Source organism: Larus michahellis, chromosome Z, assembly GCF_964199755.1.
Source record: "Larus michahellis chromosome Z, bLarMic1.1, whole genome shotgun sequence".
Taxonomy (NCBI): domain Eukaryota; kingdom Metazoa; phylum Chordata; class Aves; order Charadriiformes; family Laridae; genus Larus; species Larus michahellis.
The window spans coordinates 68852223-68868249 of NC_133930.1; the positions used below are offsets into that span (position 1 = coordinate 68852223).

At 40.3% G+C, this 16027-nt stretch overlaps 1 protein-coding gene across 3 annotated transcripts in view; it reads right to left on the reverse strand.

Annotated features, from left to right (window-relative positions):
* The window catches only part of TNFAIP8 (TNF alpha induced protein 8), a 64872-nt gene that overhangs the window by 17830 nt on the left and 31015 nt on the right, over nucleotides 1–16027 (reverse strand). Inside the window, exon 1 of one of the 3 annotated variants that reach the window (XM_074570693.1) lies at nucleotides 3021–3353. The exons of the other annotated variants lie outside the window; for them this stretch is intronic. Within the exon in view, the coding sequence (XP_074426794.1) occupies nucleotides 3021–3051 (31 nt within the window). The 5' untranslated portion in view covers nucleotides 3052–3353. Of the gene's footprint in view, nucleotides 1–3020; nucleotides 3354–16027 lie in introns of those variants that run through there. 3 annotated transcript variants of the gene reach the window in all.

The window sequence follows — 16027 nt, forward strand, 5'->3', positions numbered from 1 at the left end:
TGCATACCTCATATCCAGAAATCAGTACAAAATACAGTGACGTAATGATTGTCTTCTAGCATTGCCTTTTTACTCCCAGCCCTTGCTAAAAAAATAAGATTTGACTTGAGCTCAAAGACTCTACCTTCATTCAATTAATCATAAAAAAGAAAATCTTCAGGAGTTCGCCATTCAAAATTGACCTTGATTTTGGGTTTCACTGTAACAATGGGTATAGTTCACTTTTACAGTAGTGAAACCTATGGTCTTTGAATCTGTTATGCAGATTTTGAAAAATAATCCATATTAATCCATTAAATCTACTTTTACAGACATCCCAATGTTGTCCCAATACTGCGATTCACTTACATAAAGTAGCTGGAAGTGAAGCATTGCTCACTTCACCGTCACATCATTGCCAGAACATACATGATGTTCAATGCTATTACCGCGCCCCCAACTCTCCTTTTCATTCAAGCTGATCTTCCAACACATGGTCCAAGAGTCACATCTGGAAGATGCAACTGAATTTCAGAGCTCCGTATGTATCTCTTCACTAGCTCTCGGCCAGTGAAGCTTCCCAGGCCACCTGAGCATCTCTGCTTTAAGGAAAATAGAAAAATTCTGCCTTTGCTTACAAACAATATTAAAATAACATCTTTCCTGTAGTTTTCTCCTCCTTTCACGTTTTAGCATGCAGCATATTAACCACTATGCTTTCCTCACTAGCTGTAGCCTTGAAATGTACAGAATCTTGTAAAATAACTATTTTATAATTGTCCAAGTGTACTCTCTGCCTCTTCCATAATCAGTCACAACCTTTACCTACTAATTGCCTGTCTGGACTTCATAATTTGTGGGTAAATCAGAATTTCTCTTTTAGAGTGATGTTCAGTCTTGCACCTAAAGGAAAAATCAACCACACCTCCCCTTTGGTAAACCACTTAAAAGATTATATATCCTCAGTATCAAAAGCCTGAGCCTCAAATTCAGTTTGAATTTGTGAAGCATCAATTTTCTTTATGCAAAAAGCAGTTTCTTGGTTAAACACAGCTAGTTAGTTGAAAGACTCTGAATGCCTATTTTATGCCACATACACTGGACCACTACAAACGCACAAGTATTTGACTTTATTTTTCAGTATTTTGATCAGTGATTTTTCATGACATGTTCAATCAGACTAGGCAGAGTAGTGTAAAAGCTGCAGTTCTACACATTCACCTCAATCTCAGTCTTTGTAAACACAAAACCCCCATTTCTCATGCATCTTCTAAATTATTCCTTTACAGATGGGCATGTATTATCAGGAATACATTTACAGACTGACTGAAAAACCTTCTCAGTGACATCTATACCTTATCTTCCCACAATGGCTACTGTTTTTATTTTCCATTCTAACCTACTAAAATCACAGGACAGCAAAACCCAAATATTTTCCCAGCTAAAAATAACTAACCAAAAAGCTACCCTTCCTTTCCTATCTCAGCCACCTGCTCCAAATGCTTTTTTCAGCATGAAGATCCTGGCATCTCAAATTGTTTCAAAAGAAATGCAGAGAAGGCAAAAGTATTTTCAGGAGGTTTTAAGAATCTGAGTCATCTAGAGGAGGTAAGAAGTTTCTTTAAAGAAGAGAATTTACATTTCAAATATTATAGCCAACTTGGTAAAATCGTCTGGAGCTTCCTGCATGAAACCAGAGGATCTTTCATTCTATGGCATGCATGCTGATCTCTCCTGCTGTAAAACTGAGGGACAGTGTTCACATTGCCATATTCTTATTTACATATTCTCTTTTTCGAACAGTTTCTATAGAGAAATATTTTTTTTCGGTTCTGCTTGTCAATAAATCTGTCCTACAGAATCTTCTTGGAAAAAAAGGACAAACCGCTTTTTAGTTCATCTGTTAATTTGATGAGAAGAAACAAGAAAAAAAAAATGGAGAGCACTGATGTAATTCTTGTCAAAACACAGGCTATTGTGCTTTATTACTAACCAGGTTCTATCATCATTATTAGCATTAAGTTTGATACAGTCCAAGCTGACTTTTCTGCAAATCAACTTAAAATCCTCTTTTACGCAAGTAACCAGATACAGGTCCTTGATAATGTTATTCTTCAAGTGGGGGAAGTTGTATAGAGTACAAGGGGAAAACCATCTGAAATATTCTGAAAATCTCTTGTTTTCACCAAATACAAAAAGCTTCGGTTGCCCTACTGCTTCCTTATCTGTTGTTTTGGGGTTTTTTTTTAGTTGTTTTTCTGAGCTATACTGGATCTCTGTGAGTGTGAGTCTCCCTAAGGACTATTCATAACCATGAAACATCAATTCTGTTCTAAGAAATCCAGTGTATAACCCCACTACTGCCCTGTGCCCTCTTCTGTATAAATGCTCTTTTGTATATAGGCACTTTCAGGAAATTGCCCCCCTCCTCCCCCGCTTGCTCCCTACTGTCCTACCCTGGCTCGCACCCCCTCCCAATCAACACTAGTGAATAATTGTATTTTTGTTGGAGCACTTCCAGCTCCTCCACACGTTCCACTCTAGAAGCAGTAAATGAAACCCTGTAGCTTTGGCACACTCCTCTGTGCTTCAAACACAGGCACACGCGTGCACGCACACTCATTTGGATAGGGAAGTAAGCGGCATCAGGCTTATTCCCCAAATAATCCTTTCACTTCTCCCCATGCAACTTCCTCTTTTGCTGAAAAATACGCTGCTTCCAAAGAAAAGAAAAATCTTCCTCTTTCGATATTCTGCTACCAGTGTTTTGAAACACCATTTCTTCCATTTATCAGTATTTCATGTGCAGGTAAATTACCATTGCCAAGACAGACAGATATCCCTGGGTGCCAACATTTCGGTCATTTCACATCCAGCGAAACCGGCATGGCTTCGGACGATTTTGCCAAAGCATATTTCCCTCCCCTTTGAATACCCAAAACCTAAGGCGAGCAGAAACTCTCCTCCACGCTCACAAAAGCAGCACTGGCAAAGCGAGCGCACACGTTTCCTCTCCTGTGAAAATAGTTAAAAAAACGTACCTTCCTTGGGTTCATCAGCCTCCGAACTCATGATTTCAGCGCAAGGCACTGGGGACCAGATTACAGCTGACGTGCGCACTGAGAAGCAGCCGCAAGTCAACTTCTCAAAAAAAAAAAAAAAAAGAGGAAAAAAAAAAAAGAGAGAGGGTTGGGATTTTAAGGGGAAAAGTCTATGAATTCAACAAATCGCAACTAAGCTACTTGAAAATGATCCCTCCCCTTTCTCAGCTGCACACCAGCGACTGTCTGGAAAACCAGCACCTTCGCAGAAACCCTCATTTTACTCGCCAGCAGTCGCCGTTTATGCATTTTATTCTCTCCCCAGTCTGTAGGAAGGGTGGAGTTTCACTTGTTGCAGCTTGCCAACGTGGTATGAGAAAGCAAGCAGGGGAGACCAAAAAAAGCCCTGAGCGCGGAGCAATGTCTGATTGCGGTAACTGACAATCAGGCCGGGGCTCTCTTAACTTGCAGGAGAATCTAATTTAAATCAATTATTTTTTAAGCCTAAATTGTACATTTCAACACTGGTTACTATCTGGAATTAGTTCTGTAGCCTCCATAATTACACTGACTAATACAGGATGACTAAATACATGCTTAAAAGATGACAAGCAGCAGCTTTCTTTCAGGTAGTTTAAACTAAATAATTATTTTTTCTTTCACTCATGCTCAGTGCATGGTGCCATCTACGCTGAAAGGAGCAATTCACCTTTCCTTCTTGGAGAAACTCTCTGATTTCTTTGTGCTACAGATCCCCCTGCATCCTAGAAAAGATAATTAGTTTTAACTGTTACATTGAATTGTTTTAGAGCAAGAGAACCAGGGTCTTTTGCAGCCACCGCCCAACTCGCCACGCATCATACATGCCTTCGGATCAAAATCGGGAAATTACTTGGAAGCCTATTTTCCAATTGGCACAGCCGCCAGTAAAATCACCGTCAAAAGGAACCATCTTTTCCTACTTACTCATTTAATGTATTTTTAGCACAGCGAACAGGACAAAACCTCAGTGGAAACGTGACTGCTGAGACAAAAACAAGAGGCGTGAGCTCTCAGAACGCTGGCAGCTGACTGGCAACTGAATTCCCACCTACCTCCCCCTCACAGGGTTAAACATGTGCGCCTGATGGGTTGTCAGGGTCTTCGTGGAAGTAATAGTATTAACAGCTAGCAAGCACGTTACTAGAGTCAAGTATAAGTAAGTGTATTTCAAGATGAAGTCAGAAAGAGCCAAAGCTGTCAGCTGCACAAAATTGGGGGAGGGAAAAAAAAAACATTAAGCACTTCTGATTGTAACATTCAGCTGTATTCATTAAAGCTTATGGGAAGACTGTAAGTAGGTAGGATGGTCTCGGTAAGTAAAAGGTACAGTCAGGAAGGGCAGTATGAATTCTCAAGCTATGGCAAAGTTAGTTTGGGGACTGGGGTAAATGAGACTTCAGAACATGAGCAACCTTTGTCCTATTTTGAGTGGTTTTATTCATGATAAGGACTGTCCTTTGCCATGTACTTCTCCCATGCCCAAGACAGACAGATCTCATTTTAAAGGCTCTTGGTGACACTGCCAATTTTTTATTTTGCAATACACACAACTCCATGGGTCCCTTAAGGACATTCCTCGAGAAGCTAGCTGTCTTCTGCAGGCCTCATTGTGCCCTGTGGTGTGGCAAAGCACATCAGCTGCATCCTTCAAAGCACAGAGAATAAAAGCGAACATTACCCTAAGCGGTATCACAGAAGAAAAAGGAATTACAATGCTGGACTAGTTAAAGAAACCACACATTGCAAGTTAAAAAAAAAAAAAAAAAAAGTACTGGTTTGGAGTAATTATTGTTTAGTAGATTGAAACCACTCAACCCCCCACCACACTCCCCCCAGAACAGAGGAGGAACAGGAAGAAACATAGTGAAGATGAACTGCAATAGCCTTTGAGGTCCTTTAATCAAAGGGAGTGTTGGTAGAGAGATAAAAAAGAATATAAGCCAGTATCAAGAGCCTTGTGCAAACAGATTTACACAATAGATAGATGCCTTTTGGTTTTTTAGATGACAGATGGATATGAGAGATAATGAGCCTTGTGGTTAAATGTCAGCAAGTTTTGCAAAATAAGATTTCTCAAATACCTCAGAAACTTCAGACCTCTCTGGACCGATAACAAAAATCAAATGATTTTGTTTTGTTTCTTCCCTACAGAGACAACAAGAGCGCATGTCGTCACTCAGCCCTGTTCCTCCTGCATACAGCATCTGAATTCAGACTCCACAAGTGTGGGGTTTTTATGTTTCATTTTGGTTGTTATGCTTCTTAAAAACACATGCATATGCTGAAAAGACCCAACCAGACTGAAGAGTGTTAAGGTAGGTAATTTTATGATCTTAAGTTAAGCAGTGACTTGTAATGGCATTTGGTCATGACGACATTATCACCTTCTTCAGAATCTGCACCCAATGAACTCCCAAATAATTTTACTTAGAAGGCCAGTAAAAGTAACGGCATAAGGCAGGGAAAAATCAAGCAGAGTCTGTGGACAACACAGGTGCCCAGGTAAGGGGTGACACTACCTCACCTGCAGGGAAGAGACAGTTGTCAAAGCATCCATACTGATTTTTGGATCCCTTGAGGAGTAAACAGCCTGGAAGCTTAAAAAAACCCCTCTTTAATCATAACTCTGCATGTGATACAGAGTAGAAAGGACAAAACAAAGATGACAAAAACTCTAAAAATAGACTCAGTAGATACAGCTAAATTTTATAGGGCAGATTCTCTTAGGGAAAAGAAAAGTAACTTCCTAAAATGAAGTGCTTAAAACCCACTACACATTTGGACAGATTCAGTTTCAGAGGGAAGGCCAGAATTCCCAGAGGAAAATTAAATCTTTTGTGTGGCACGCACCAGAAAATGGGTTTACATACTAAGTTTCAGTGGCTAAGAGGCTGAAAGCCACGAAGCAGGGTAAGAAAAGGGAGTACAATGAAGTGTGGTCCTTTACACCCTTCTCTGCTGAAACAAAAAACTTCTGGTTTTACTTTACAAAAAATCTTAGTTGATTTTGTTTTTTAGCTCATAGTTTATAAATTGTCCTCATTTCTGCTAACGCCAAGGCAGGGTTACCACAGAAAGAACAGGCTGTAGCCAGGGCTTGGCTTACTCCAGCAATACGCGGGGCATTGTGAAAGGATGGGTAGCTGTGTCAGCACATCCCCAGCCCAGCTCAAAAGTTTGCTTATGTTTTGTGTCTCAACGCACCCCGAGACAGCTCCGTTTACAGAAGCATTTTCTTATTAGATACACAGGTGGCAAGTCCTATCACATCTTTTATAACTATTTAAAATGAGTAATAAAAATCAGAGTAGCCCAAAAAATGGTGCTAAAATTACTCCAAGAAGATTCTGAAGCTCGATGCTGAAATATCAAAAAAGACTGTAATGTTTTGGTTCACAAAAAAGAGGAAGCAGCAGTACTACGTGAAAAGTATCAGGAAGAAGCTTTCAAGAAGCGGCAGCTGCCATGGAAGCAAGACTCAATCTCCTACTGCAATAAAAACATGCAGCCCTAGAACAGTTCTAGGGAAGGAAGTGGTAATGTAACACTTCAGACATTACATATTCATGTTTGTTTTTTTTTAAAAATATCTCCCCATGTTTGGTTAATGTAATTAAAGTTGTCTGGTGATCACTTCTGCTCTCACAGAATGTCACGGTCAATGGATTGCAAACCTTTAAACAATAAAAATACAGTCCATGCCCAACTTTGGCTCCTTACTACAGACAATAGCCACCAATCATTTTCTAAGCTAACTGCATGTCTTTTGCCACCCATAACTGCACTGAATTATTTGAAGACACATGACAGAATTCTGATGGCAACTCAAGAAATCTGGATTTCTCACCCTGCTACCAACTGTGATGCAAAAGAAAGAGGTATACAAGTACCCTGAAAGATCATAATACACATAACTGCAGGTATGCTTTCTTTATGCTATGCCAATAGCTGTGCCGTAGAGATTTACTTTGCTGTGAACTGGCATGGATGGAGAACGTTGTGTGGATTAATGATGAGAAAGTGTTGCACTACACTGTCCCATGTAAGACTGTATAGTTAAACAAAGTACTAGGTTCCACAGTAGTACTACAAACAAAGCTTTTCAACCAGCTGTTTTCACAGAGTAAACTCAAAGATACCATACTTAGATGCATAACCTAGGGATTATGTAAACTTTGCCATTTAGCAATCGTGCAGTGATATAAGGAAAGCTTACGCCCTCTCTCTTCTACAGCCCCAACAAGTTGTACCTATTTCTGATACAAGGGGTTTGGGTTGACAAATTTTCAACTTCTGACACTCTTCAATGGATGTGGATTACAGGCACATAATGCAAGTTTTGAAACAGGACGAGAACATTGGATACTGACCTGAAACACTCACATGTATTACGTCTGCATATGTATCATTTGCAAAATGTAATGAGAAACGATGTGATACACCCATGACTGTAAATGCATTTCACCAATTCTCAAATACGTGAGTTTTTCTCAAACTAATGTTTGATAACTAAAAGGAACGAGATGTAAGACTGTTGTATTTCAATTCAAGATCTCCCAAGCAGAAATACGTACAGCATGCCTGGTCTGTACGCGTTTATGGAATCTCCAGATATGCTGCTCTATCAGAAGGGCAACAAGATAATTATACTGTATTTCAGAAAAAAGGTACAAGACAACCATTCATGGGGAAAAAAGAGGGCAAACTGTTACATTCAAAAGCCTGGAAGCCACACTGAGATATCATTAGGAAATTAACTGCAAGTGATGCCCTGTTAACTTGTAGGTTTTAGAAAAAGAAAGATCTTTTTATAGAAGTTACTGATTGAGTAAACAGTCAAAGACAATGTAGAAGTGTGCCCTCGGCCTGCTCCATTCATCCTTTAATGCGTCTCTTCCAGTACCGCTACAACCATTTTTTCAGGCAGGCAGATCACAACTGCACCAAGTTTCATGATGCACAGGTTTATAAAACAGGCGACCTTCTTGTTTTCTAGCCCTTCCCTATTAGGACTGGTGGAGGAGCTCTTTGGCATCCCTACAGAGCACCGAGATCTTCCAGCACAAAGCAAGGAGCTGCTGCCTCCTCCGGCACTGCCCATCTCCTTAGATGCAGAAACCCACCTGCCAGGCATCCTCCCAGGTGCGTAGCAGTGCAGCCCTGGCTGCTGTCTGTGCCTTCTGCCGCTGCCACATGCAGACATCACCTGTGTGCCAAGGCGCATGCACAGGGAGAGGCGCATGCACGGGTGCACGGCACTGCACAGGGAGAGGAAAGGTGTTGGAGGCAGGAGCACAGAGTCGCGGAAAAAAAATAATTCCATTTTCCTGTGCTGTATCCAAGTTGTTCTGCTTTCAGTTATGCACTTAAACAGTTACACACAGACATTCAAATTAGCAAACCAAGAAGCTATTTTAAAGTTATTTCCTAACCCAGAGGTAGAGCAACACCATCTGTAGTTGTGTTACTTCTATTATTGCAAAAGAGAGTGTTTGCAATATGCACTGTCTGTGTAGTGTGGGTGTGGCAAAAACAAATTCCAACTCTTATGCAATTTTGTTAATTTGGGGTTTAATATTATTTTACACTAAAAAGAGGAGTTTTGATTAGCTGTGTGATTTTAATAGCACTGTTTATACAGTTCTGTAACTAAAAGTACTAGGTGTAATAGCCCATGTTTTGTTGCTGTAGCCAAACTTTACTCCTGATTTCTATTTATCTTCTACCATAAAACACACATATATCAAAATAATCTAAACAGTGCTTAGGTTTTGACTGATGTCAGAAATACTGTTTTCAACATACAGCATTCAGCGTTTTCATCTAACAGCACAACTCTTAACATCTCAGTTATCTATGGTGCAGAATTTTTCAGCGATTTGTCTTCACATGCATAAACCATACACCAGGTACTGTTTTCATCTTCTGAAAATTCAGTCCACTGAAAGCTAGAGAGACAAAATAAACCAAAACATTAGCAGACTGATCTATAAGCCAGATCTGAAAAATATGGGTACTCCTGGTTTTGGCCTGTTGGGTCACTGCTTGCTATTCCATATCGTTAACTCATTATTTCCCCTTTGTACATCAGACTTCAGACCAATGCAGATGACAATGTTTGTGGCACTTATTGAAGCATTCACAATACTTCCACTTATCAGGCAGACCCACAAATGATACTCTGGTGTATCTTTCTACCATGGGGTTAACGAATTACAAGAAGTCCCAGCTCAAGGGATCAGGAGATCCCTCAACAGCTTCTGCACCATGCTTGGCATCCAGTGCTCCATCCTATTCACCCCCCTCCCCTGTGCTGTCCTCCTCGCCTGTTTCTCTACCCTCCTGTTCAGCATCCATTCTCCACCTGCTAGGGCTTTATTAAGGGCTGTCCATTCTTTCATTTCCAAATGGCAAGAGAAACGTATGGCAAAGCTGGTGTTGTACGAACCCACACAACACTGCTGGTGTGGCTTTCAGTTAAAGGAACCAAAACTTAGGGCTTCACCATAGAGTAAGCTGCACAAAAGTATGTCTAAAGACCTCCTTTCTGATAACAAACTGGCAGAATAAGCAGCAGTATGGGGTGACAAACAGATTCACAAATGAGCCCACCAAGTTAGGGGACAGATCCTGGTTTCCATATGGATACAGTAAAACTTGCCTCACAGAGGCTTCTCTCCTCGGCTCTTCTCCCCCAGAGAGCAAACGGAGAGAGGGTAGGAAGATACATGCACAAAAGGCTTCATAAAGTTGAACTTGCTTAATATTGAACATAACTTTGCTATGAAATTTGAAACTCCCCGTGGTCTCATCTGTACAGTTTACAATGTCCACCCGTGCAATACCCACGGCCACACACCTATGTATTTTCAGTGCTGATAGCCCAAGAAGACAACATACCAGTAACCACCTTACAACCTGCCATGAGTACTGCGCAGCATGCACCTTCCAAACCCCTGTCCCTGTTACAAACACGCTGAGATTGTTGGTTTCCAAATAGCAACCGTTGTTTTTAAGCTGCCGTTGCCTCTACTCAAACGCTCTGTGGTTAGGAGGCAATAAAACATCTTAATTTAGCCTCAAAAAAGCCTTTGTAAACTTAATCTGAATCTGCCACTAACTGAGGGTCGTTTCAGCCACAGCGCAGCCTCAGCACAGGACTGGGACGCCGCCTTACACTGATCCCCAACTTTTGGCCTCGAGCTGAGCTTACCTTTTTTCTTTCAAAACAACAATGCAAATTCACACACAGAGCCAATGCCATGACTTCGGAGAACTCTGATATAATTCTGTTGCCTTGACTGTAGGTATCATGTTGTACAAACCCACTAAAAATTAAAATGGTTTTACTGTAGCCATGTAGATGCCATGCACTGAGAGGCTCTTATTTATCCAGCAGTTACCAGTTACTGAAGACAAGGTTTCAGTACAGGAGCAAGTATAAACAATTTCTCAAGAGCAAACATTCAGTGACTTGGCTGCTACCCACAAATAGGTGATAATCAATGATGGCTGCTGAATGTTCAGGAGTTCAGAGAGGATGTGATAGAAGTTAAAAGAGAGATTGTCAAGGCTAGCTGTCTTTTGAGGGCCTTGCACCAAGGACTGCAACAGGTGATAACAGGCTTATAGCACTGTTTCTCCAGACACCAAAAACTTCCCTTATTATTTTATTTTTTTCCTTTAAAAGGAGTGCACAAAGATTGCTACTGCCAACACAGCTATGCCAAGCAAAAGGCAGCGCTGAAGAGAATGAGACAATGACAAAGAGACCTGCATGAGTAGGAAGGTGCAATCCTCCAGTTTGGTAAAGAATACAGCAGATCTGTGCTAGTTTTGTCACACAGAAAAATAAGCTTCCCAGCGGTAGTTTATGATAAAATTCTTATGAAACAGTTGTGTTGTTATATGACATTGCAGCCTTTGAAAAAATGAAGGAAAGGTCTAAGAAGAAATCTGAGGGGCAGAATGCCAAAAACATAACCACGAAAAAACCCTGCATCAGAAACAGGAATCACAGAAAAGCGTCACAGATTCCCCAGATGAGTGGGGAGTCAATGTGCTACACAGAGACTGACAGCGTCACCACAGACCATAAGAAGAGATACTTACACCAGACCCACTCTCAGCAAGACCTAAGAAAAGAGGTACTGCCAGATACTTATGCACCAAAACATAATGCTAGAACAATTTTAATTGAAAGGGGTATTTTAATTAAAAACAGAAAATCTAGTATCACGCAGCCAAAAGTCAAAAAGAGCTTGAACACAAAATGCCTAAACTAGTGCTAAATACAGTATGTTTTAAACAGTGCTACTGGAGTGTACGGCTAATAAAAGTACATTTTTCTTTTTTTTTTTACAGGTATGGCGGTGATGCTGGCAGAACAGAAAATTGAATATTACCTTAAAAAAAGGCTTTTGTTCGTATAAAAGCAGCATACATATGGGGAAACACATGTGTCTCAGTTTGCGAGGGCTGGGTTCCAGTCCCAAGCAAACGATCCAAGTGTTTTGCTAACGCGTAACAATCAAACTATGCCCTTTTTCTTTTCGATGCCAAAGCCATTAATCATGCAAACAGTCAAAACACCACTTGCATATCAAATGCAATCTTATCTAGATAAAACTTTAAATCAAACAAAGCTGAAAAATACCAAGCTATGAGAATAATCTCCTTTTAGTTCAAGTTTAATTAAAACAGATTAAAAGAGGGATTTAAATGGATATTAAACCTAAGCAAAGCTTGCTCTTTAAAAATTCAGTTTAGCTATAGTTTACATTCACAAGCCAGATGTACCTAATTATGTGGTGTTCATTCAAAGAACCATATTGATTTCTGCATGTTCCAAATCGGTTTTAAATCAGTTTATTATTTGCCTAAAGCTTAGACTGAAGCCACATTAAGAGTCTGGAAAAGTACTTGCAAGGACTGGATTTCTTTTGGGGAAATATTAACTAAGACTATGCTGAACAAGTGCTGAAAATCAGTTCCCAGTACCCACACAAATTTAAAAATTCATCTCTTATGGCAGCCTTACAAGGAAGATTTTCAGCACTTGCTCCCCCTGGCCTATGGTGACATTTTTGTAACTAAAGCACACTTCGGGAGATCAGCATTTTAGGCTGGACCAAGTGAGAGTCACTGTCAGAGCAGAACCATGTTCCTCTTCTTTCCACCTACCATGCCAGCATAGGCAGTAGTGTCCACATAAGGAAGATCCCAGCTATAGCTTACCATTAATATTTATTTTTTGGCTAGGAGAATTTTAACCTAAAATAGCTCTCTGACCTTTTTTTTTATTTCTTTCTTTCTTTTTAAATAAATATATAATAAATGAATTGCAGCTAAAAGTTAAGTAATTCTCTCACAAAAGAAGGGCTTGGATGATTTCCAAAAACTCAGGATTTTGCTGTGAGTTCCAATTAAAAACAAAAACAAAAAACCTCAGGAATTTTTGCTGGAGCCCAAATGAGTTCGTTTAGTAGAAGCATGCCTAACCTTTCAAGTATTTTATCTACTTTACAGGAAATTCATACTCCAGCTCTCAAAATGCTTTAGCAACAAAAATAACAGAGTTTGCACTCGGTCTAGGCCAAACTGAATACCACTTCACAGGGTTATTGCAAGACTTTCATGAACTATTTAAAGTATTCAGTTTCAAAAAAAGAGACATGGATAACAAAATCTGAACAAGACTTCCTAGTCTTTTTGCTCAACATCTCGTTTGCCGAAAGCTGAATTATGGAACATAGTTTAAATGATTTACTGTTTAGGCGGCTGCTCTCTCGGGGTTGTGGTACTGCAATTCTTCCTCAAGGCTGAGGACTTTACAGTGTGTTTTCAAAATGTGAGGCTCAGTATGGACAACAGTGAATATCTTTGTCCACTTTAGAAAATTACTGGAAGAAGAAAAAGAATAAAGATTACCACCAACTGTGCCGCTGTTGATGCACAGGGGTCAGGGCACCCACATAACCGATTTTTGAGCGTTGTGTAGAAGTACAGCCTCAAAAGAGACCCCCCCCACATCCACATCCACCCACCCACTCCTGCGTGCACATCCCACATCCATCTCACTCGCAACATCTGTCAGCAACTGATGTTGGTCACAGACCATTTGTTGCTGGTTTTGGCCAATGCCACGAGGTGGCAACAGCACCCTGAGAAAAAAAACAAACAGGTCTTCAGGATTGTGTTTTGTTCCAGCCTAGGAAACACAGCAGGACCAGCAGCAAAGGGCAAGTAAAAAAGTCGAGTGGCTTCACGTACAGCCCCATGTTAACGTTTCACGTTGCAACTCACGCAAAAAGGCTGAAATTGTGTTTTGTCTGTACATGGTGGAATGGAAAATCTGGAGAACTAAATGCTTTTGACACAGTGGCTGTCTCCTGAAATTGGCTGTCAACACACCAGGCAGCAGCAGGAAACGTCTATTATTTTTCGCTAGCCAAATCCCAGATATGTTTGAAAAAAGACTTAAATCTACCTAGAGGATGCTTATATCAAGACAGGAGCATAATGGCCGATACAGTGATAACAACTTGGCTCTGTGACTTTGAAACCATACTAAAATTTCAAGTATCTCTTCAAGGTACGGATGCAACTGTGCTACTCATGATGCTCATCCCGTGCCCCCAGTATCAGGCCCTGCTCTGCCTGTATGTTTTTCCCTTCCCTATCCTGCCATGGCCTTTCAGAAGTGGGATAACACAACCTTTCCCCCCGCCCCCTGGAGGAGAGGTTTTAAGATACCTATAACTCGCCTTCCCAGCTCCAAAGTCAGAGGCAGCCTTTCCTCTCACCAGACACGCAGGATTGTTTCATGCGCGGAGACAGGATAAATCAGGGGGATAGCGGATAATGCAAGGGGGTAGAGTATGAAAGAGGGGTCTGTACTGGAGTAGTCTCCCCTATTTCAGGAATTCAAATAGAAGAGGGACTCTTCATGCTCTAGTCACCTCTGTGAAGAGAGATCATGCCAAAATAGGTCCTAGGTCCCCAGTAAGGCACAGACAGGGTGAAAGAGCAGTGGGGAAGGTCTGTGTGGGAAGGGAGATGTGCCCCAGCCCTCATCTAATCATTGGGAACCCTGATGGCCTCTCACCTGGTGTGTAGCAGTGATATCAGGTCCGATGCCAAGAAATCACAAATATCACTACTGTGCAGAATTAAAATGCCCATTATAACCAGGGAATGCCATGGACAAAGACTGCACATACAACCTTCACTAAGCCTGCAAAACACGCCCAGGAGTTACGTTTTTCTTTGCGTCACTTCCAGGAAAAAAAAAATTCTCAGTAATTCCGTGAGAACTCAAAAAGTCAGAGGAGTTTTTTCCTTTGAAAATTAAGAGCAACTCAAATGGTGGAGGAAGGATTGTTTACCTAAAATTACATAATAGTAGTTGTTTCTGTGTACACTGTAAAATTGCAATTATCTGGGGAACATTCCCCCAATCTTTTTTCCCCCCAAGTATTAGTCACTTATTTCTTCTGCATGTCAATTAAAATCTTAGCAGACATTTTTAAATTATAGTAACACAGATGCAGTAAGACAAACTAGGCTATTCTAGTTTAATCAGTGTTGGTTAGAGACACCTGCCTACCATGTGTTTGCAAGTCTAAGAAAATAAAACAAACACTACATCTATGTTTTCTACTTCCTGGTCACCTTGAAGCATTTAATAATAAACCTCTGAACAAATGCATTCACATTCCCCATGAAAAGAAGATGAAGCCGGAATTGCCACCACTTAAAATATGCCCATTACTCTAAACAATGCAGGTAAGATTTTCCCCAACTTCTTGATCCATATTTTAAGTCAATGTGGAGTTAGCACATTTTTCATCTCTGTAAGTGAAATTGAAAAAATAAATCTCCGTTCTTTATCAAATACTAGACATGACCTGCTTGTCTTAACTGTGAAACTAAAAGAATGGTACTAAAGAACACATTAACTGAAAGCAGTAAAACATCACCTATTCAGCAGAAAGCTCCTATGTTCACTTGGCTATACAGCTGTTCCATTCAAATTGGATTTTTATATCCAAACAGGCTTACTTGATCTCAGCGCACTTGACTGCAGGCAGAAAACAGTAGCAAGTCTAGTCGATGAATGGAAAAGCAGAGGTGAAATGTAGCATTATAAGGCCAGACTACAAATATATTTGACTCAAAGCTAATGCAATGCCTTCCCAAAACAGATCATTCCAACACCTGCATAACGCAACTTATTTTTGGTATCTGGAAAAAGCCAGTAGAAGCCTATCTGACAGTAAACAGTGAACATGTTTGGGCAACATAATACTAAAGCCATCATGTTTCCCCATTTCCTGAGAGTTTGGGTTTCACAATCCTCTGTGGTTTTTACTCCACAGTTTATACTGTAAATGCAGACTGACCTTCAAGCTTGTGACCAATTCAAGATAGCTCTTCAGCAGTCGCTGCACAAATAATCAAATTTCTTTTCAAAATTCTTAGGGAATTTAAACACAGCAGGCTCCACGTGTAAATACCTGAAAATCTAGAAGTAAGTGTACCAGTTTATCAAACAAAGTCAATCAGAAGTGAAGAAGGGAAAACTTCGCTGTAAGAATCACAGGCACGATAGGAAGCACAAGGATAGCCATCTCATCAGTAGTTACAGGGTTTTGACTGTACTGACTGCAGGGAAGAAACAGAAATTCCTATTTGTCATAGTGAGTTTCTGGCATTTATTGCAATACTAATCAGAAATAGGTGAAATACAAACACTTAGTAGTGAATGCATAGGGAAATAATGAAAAGAAAAAAGAACCTACTGCACTAAAATATGCAAGTATCTAATACCAATAAAGAAATCTGTCTTAATATAATGTTTGGCAAAAAACATTGTTAAAAAGTTTTTAAAAAATTGCTAATAAAAACTATGGTTTTGTGATGATTGATTCTTGACAGACACTGCTGCTTTGTCTTAGAGTTGT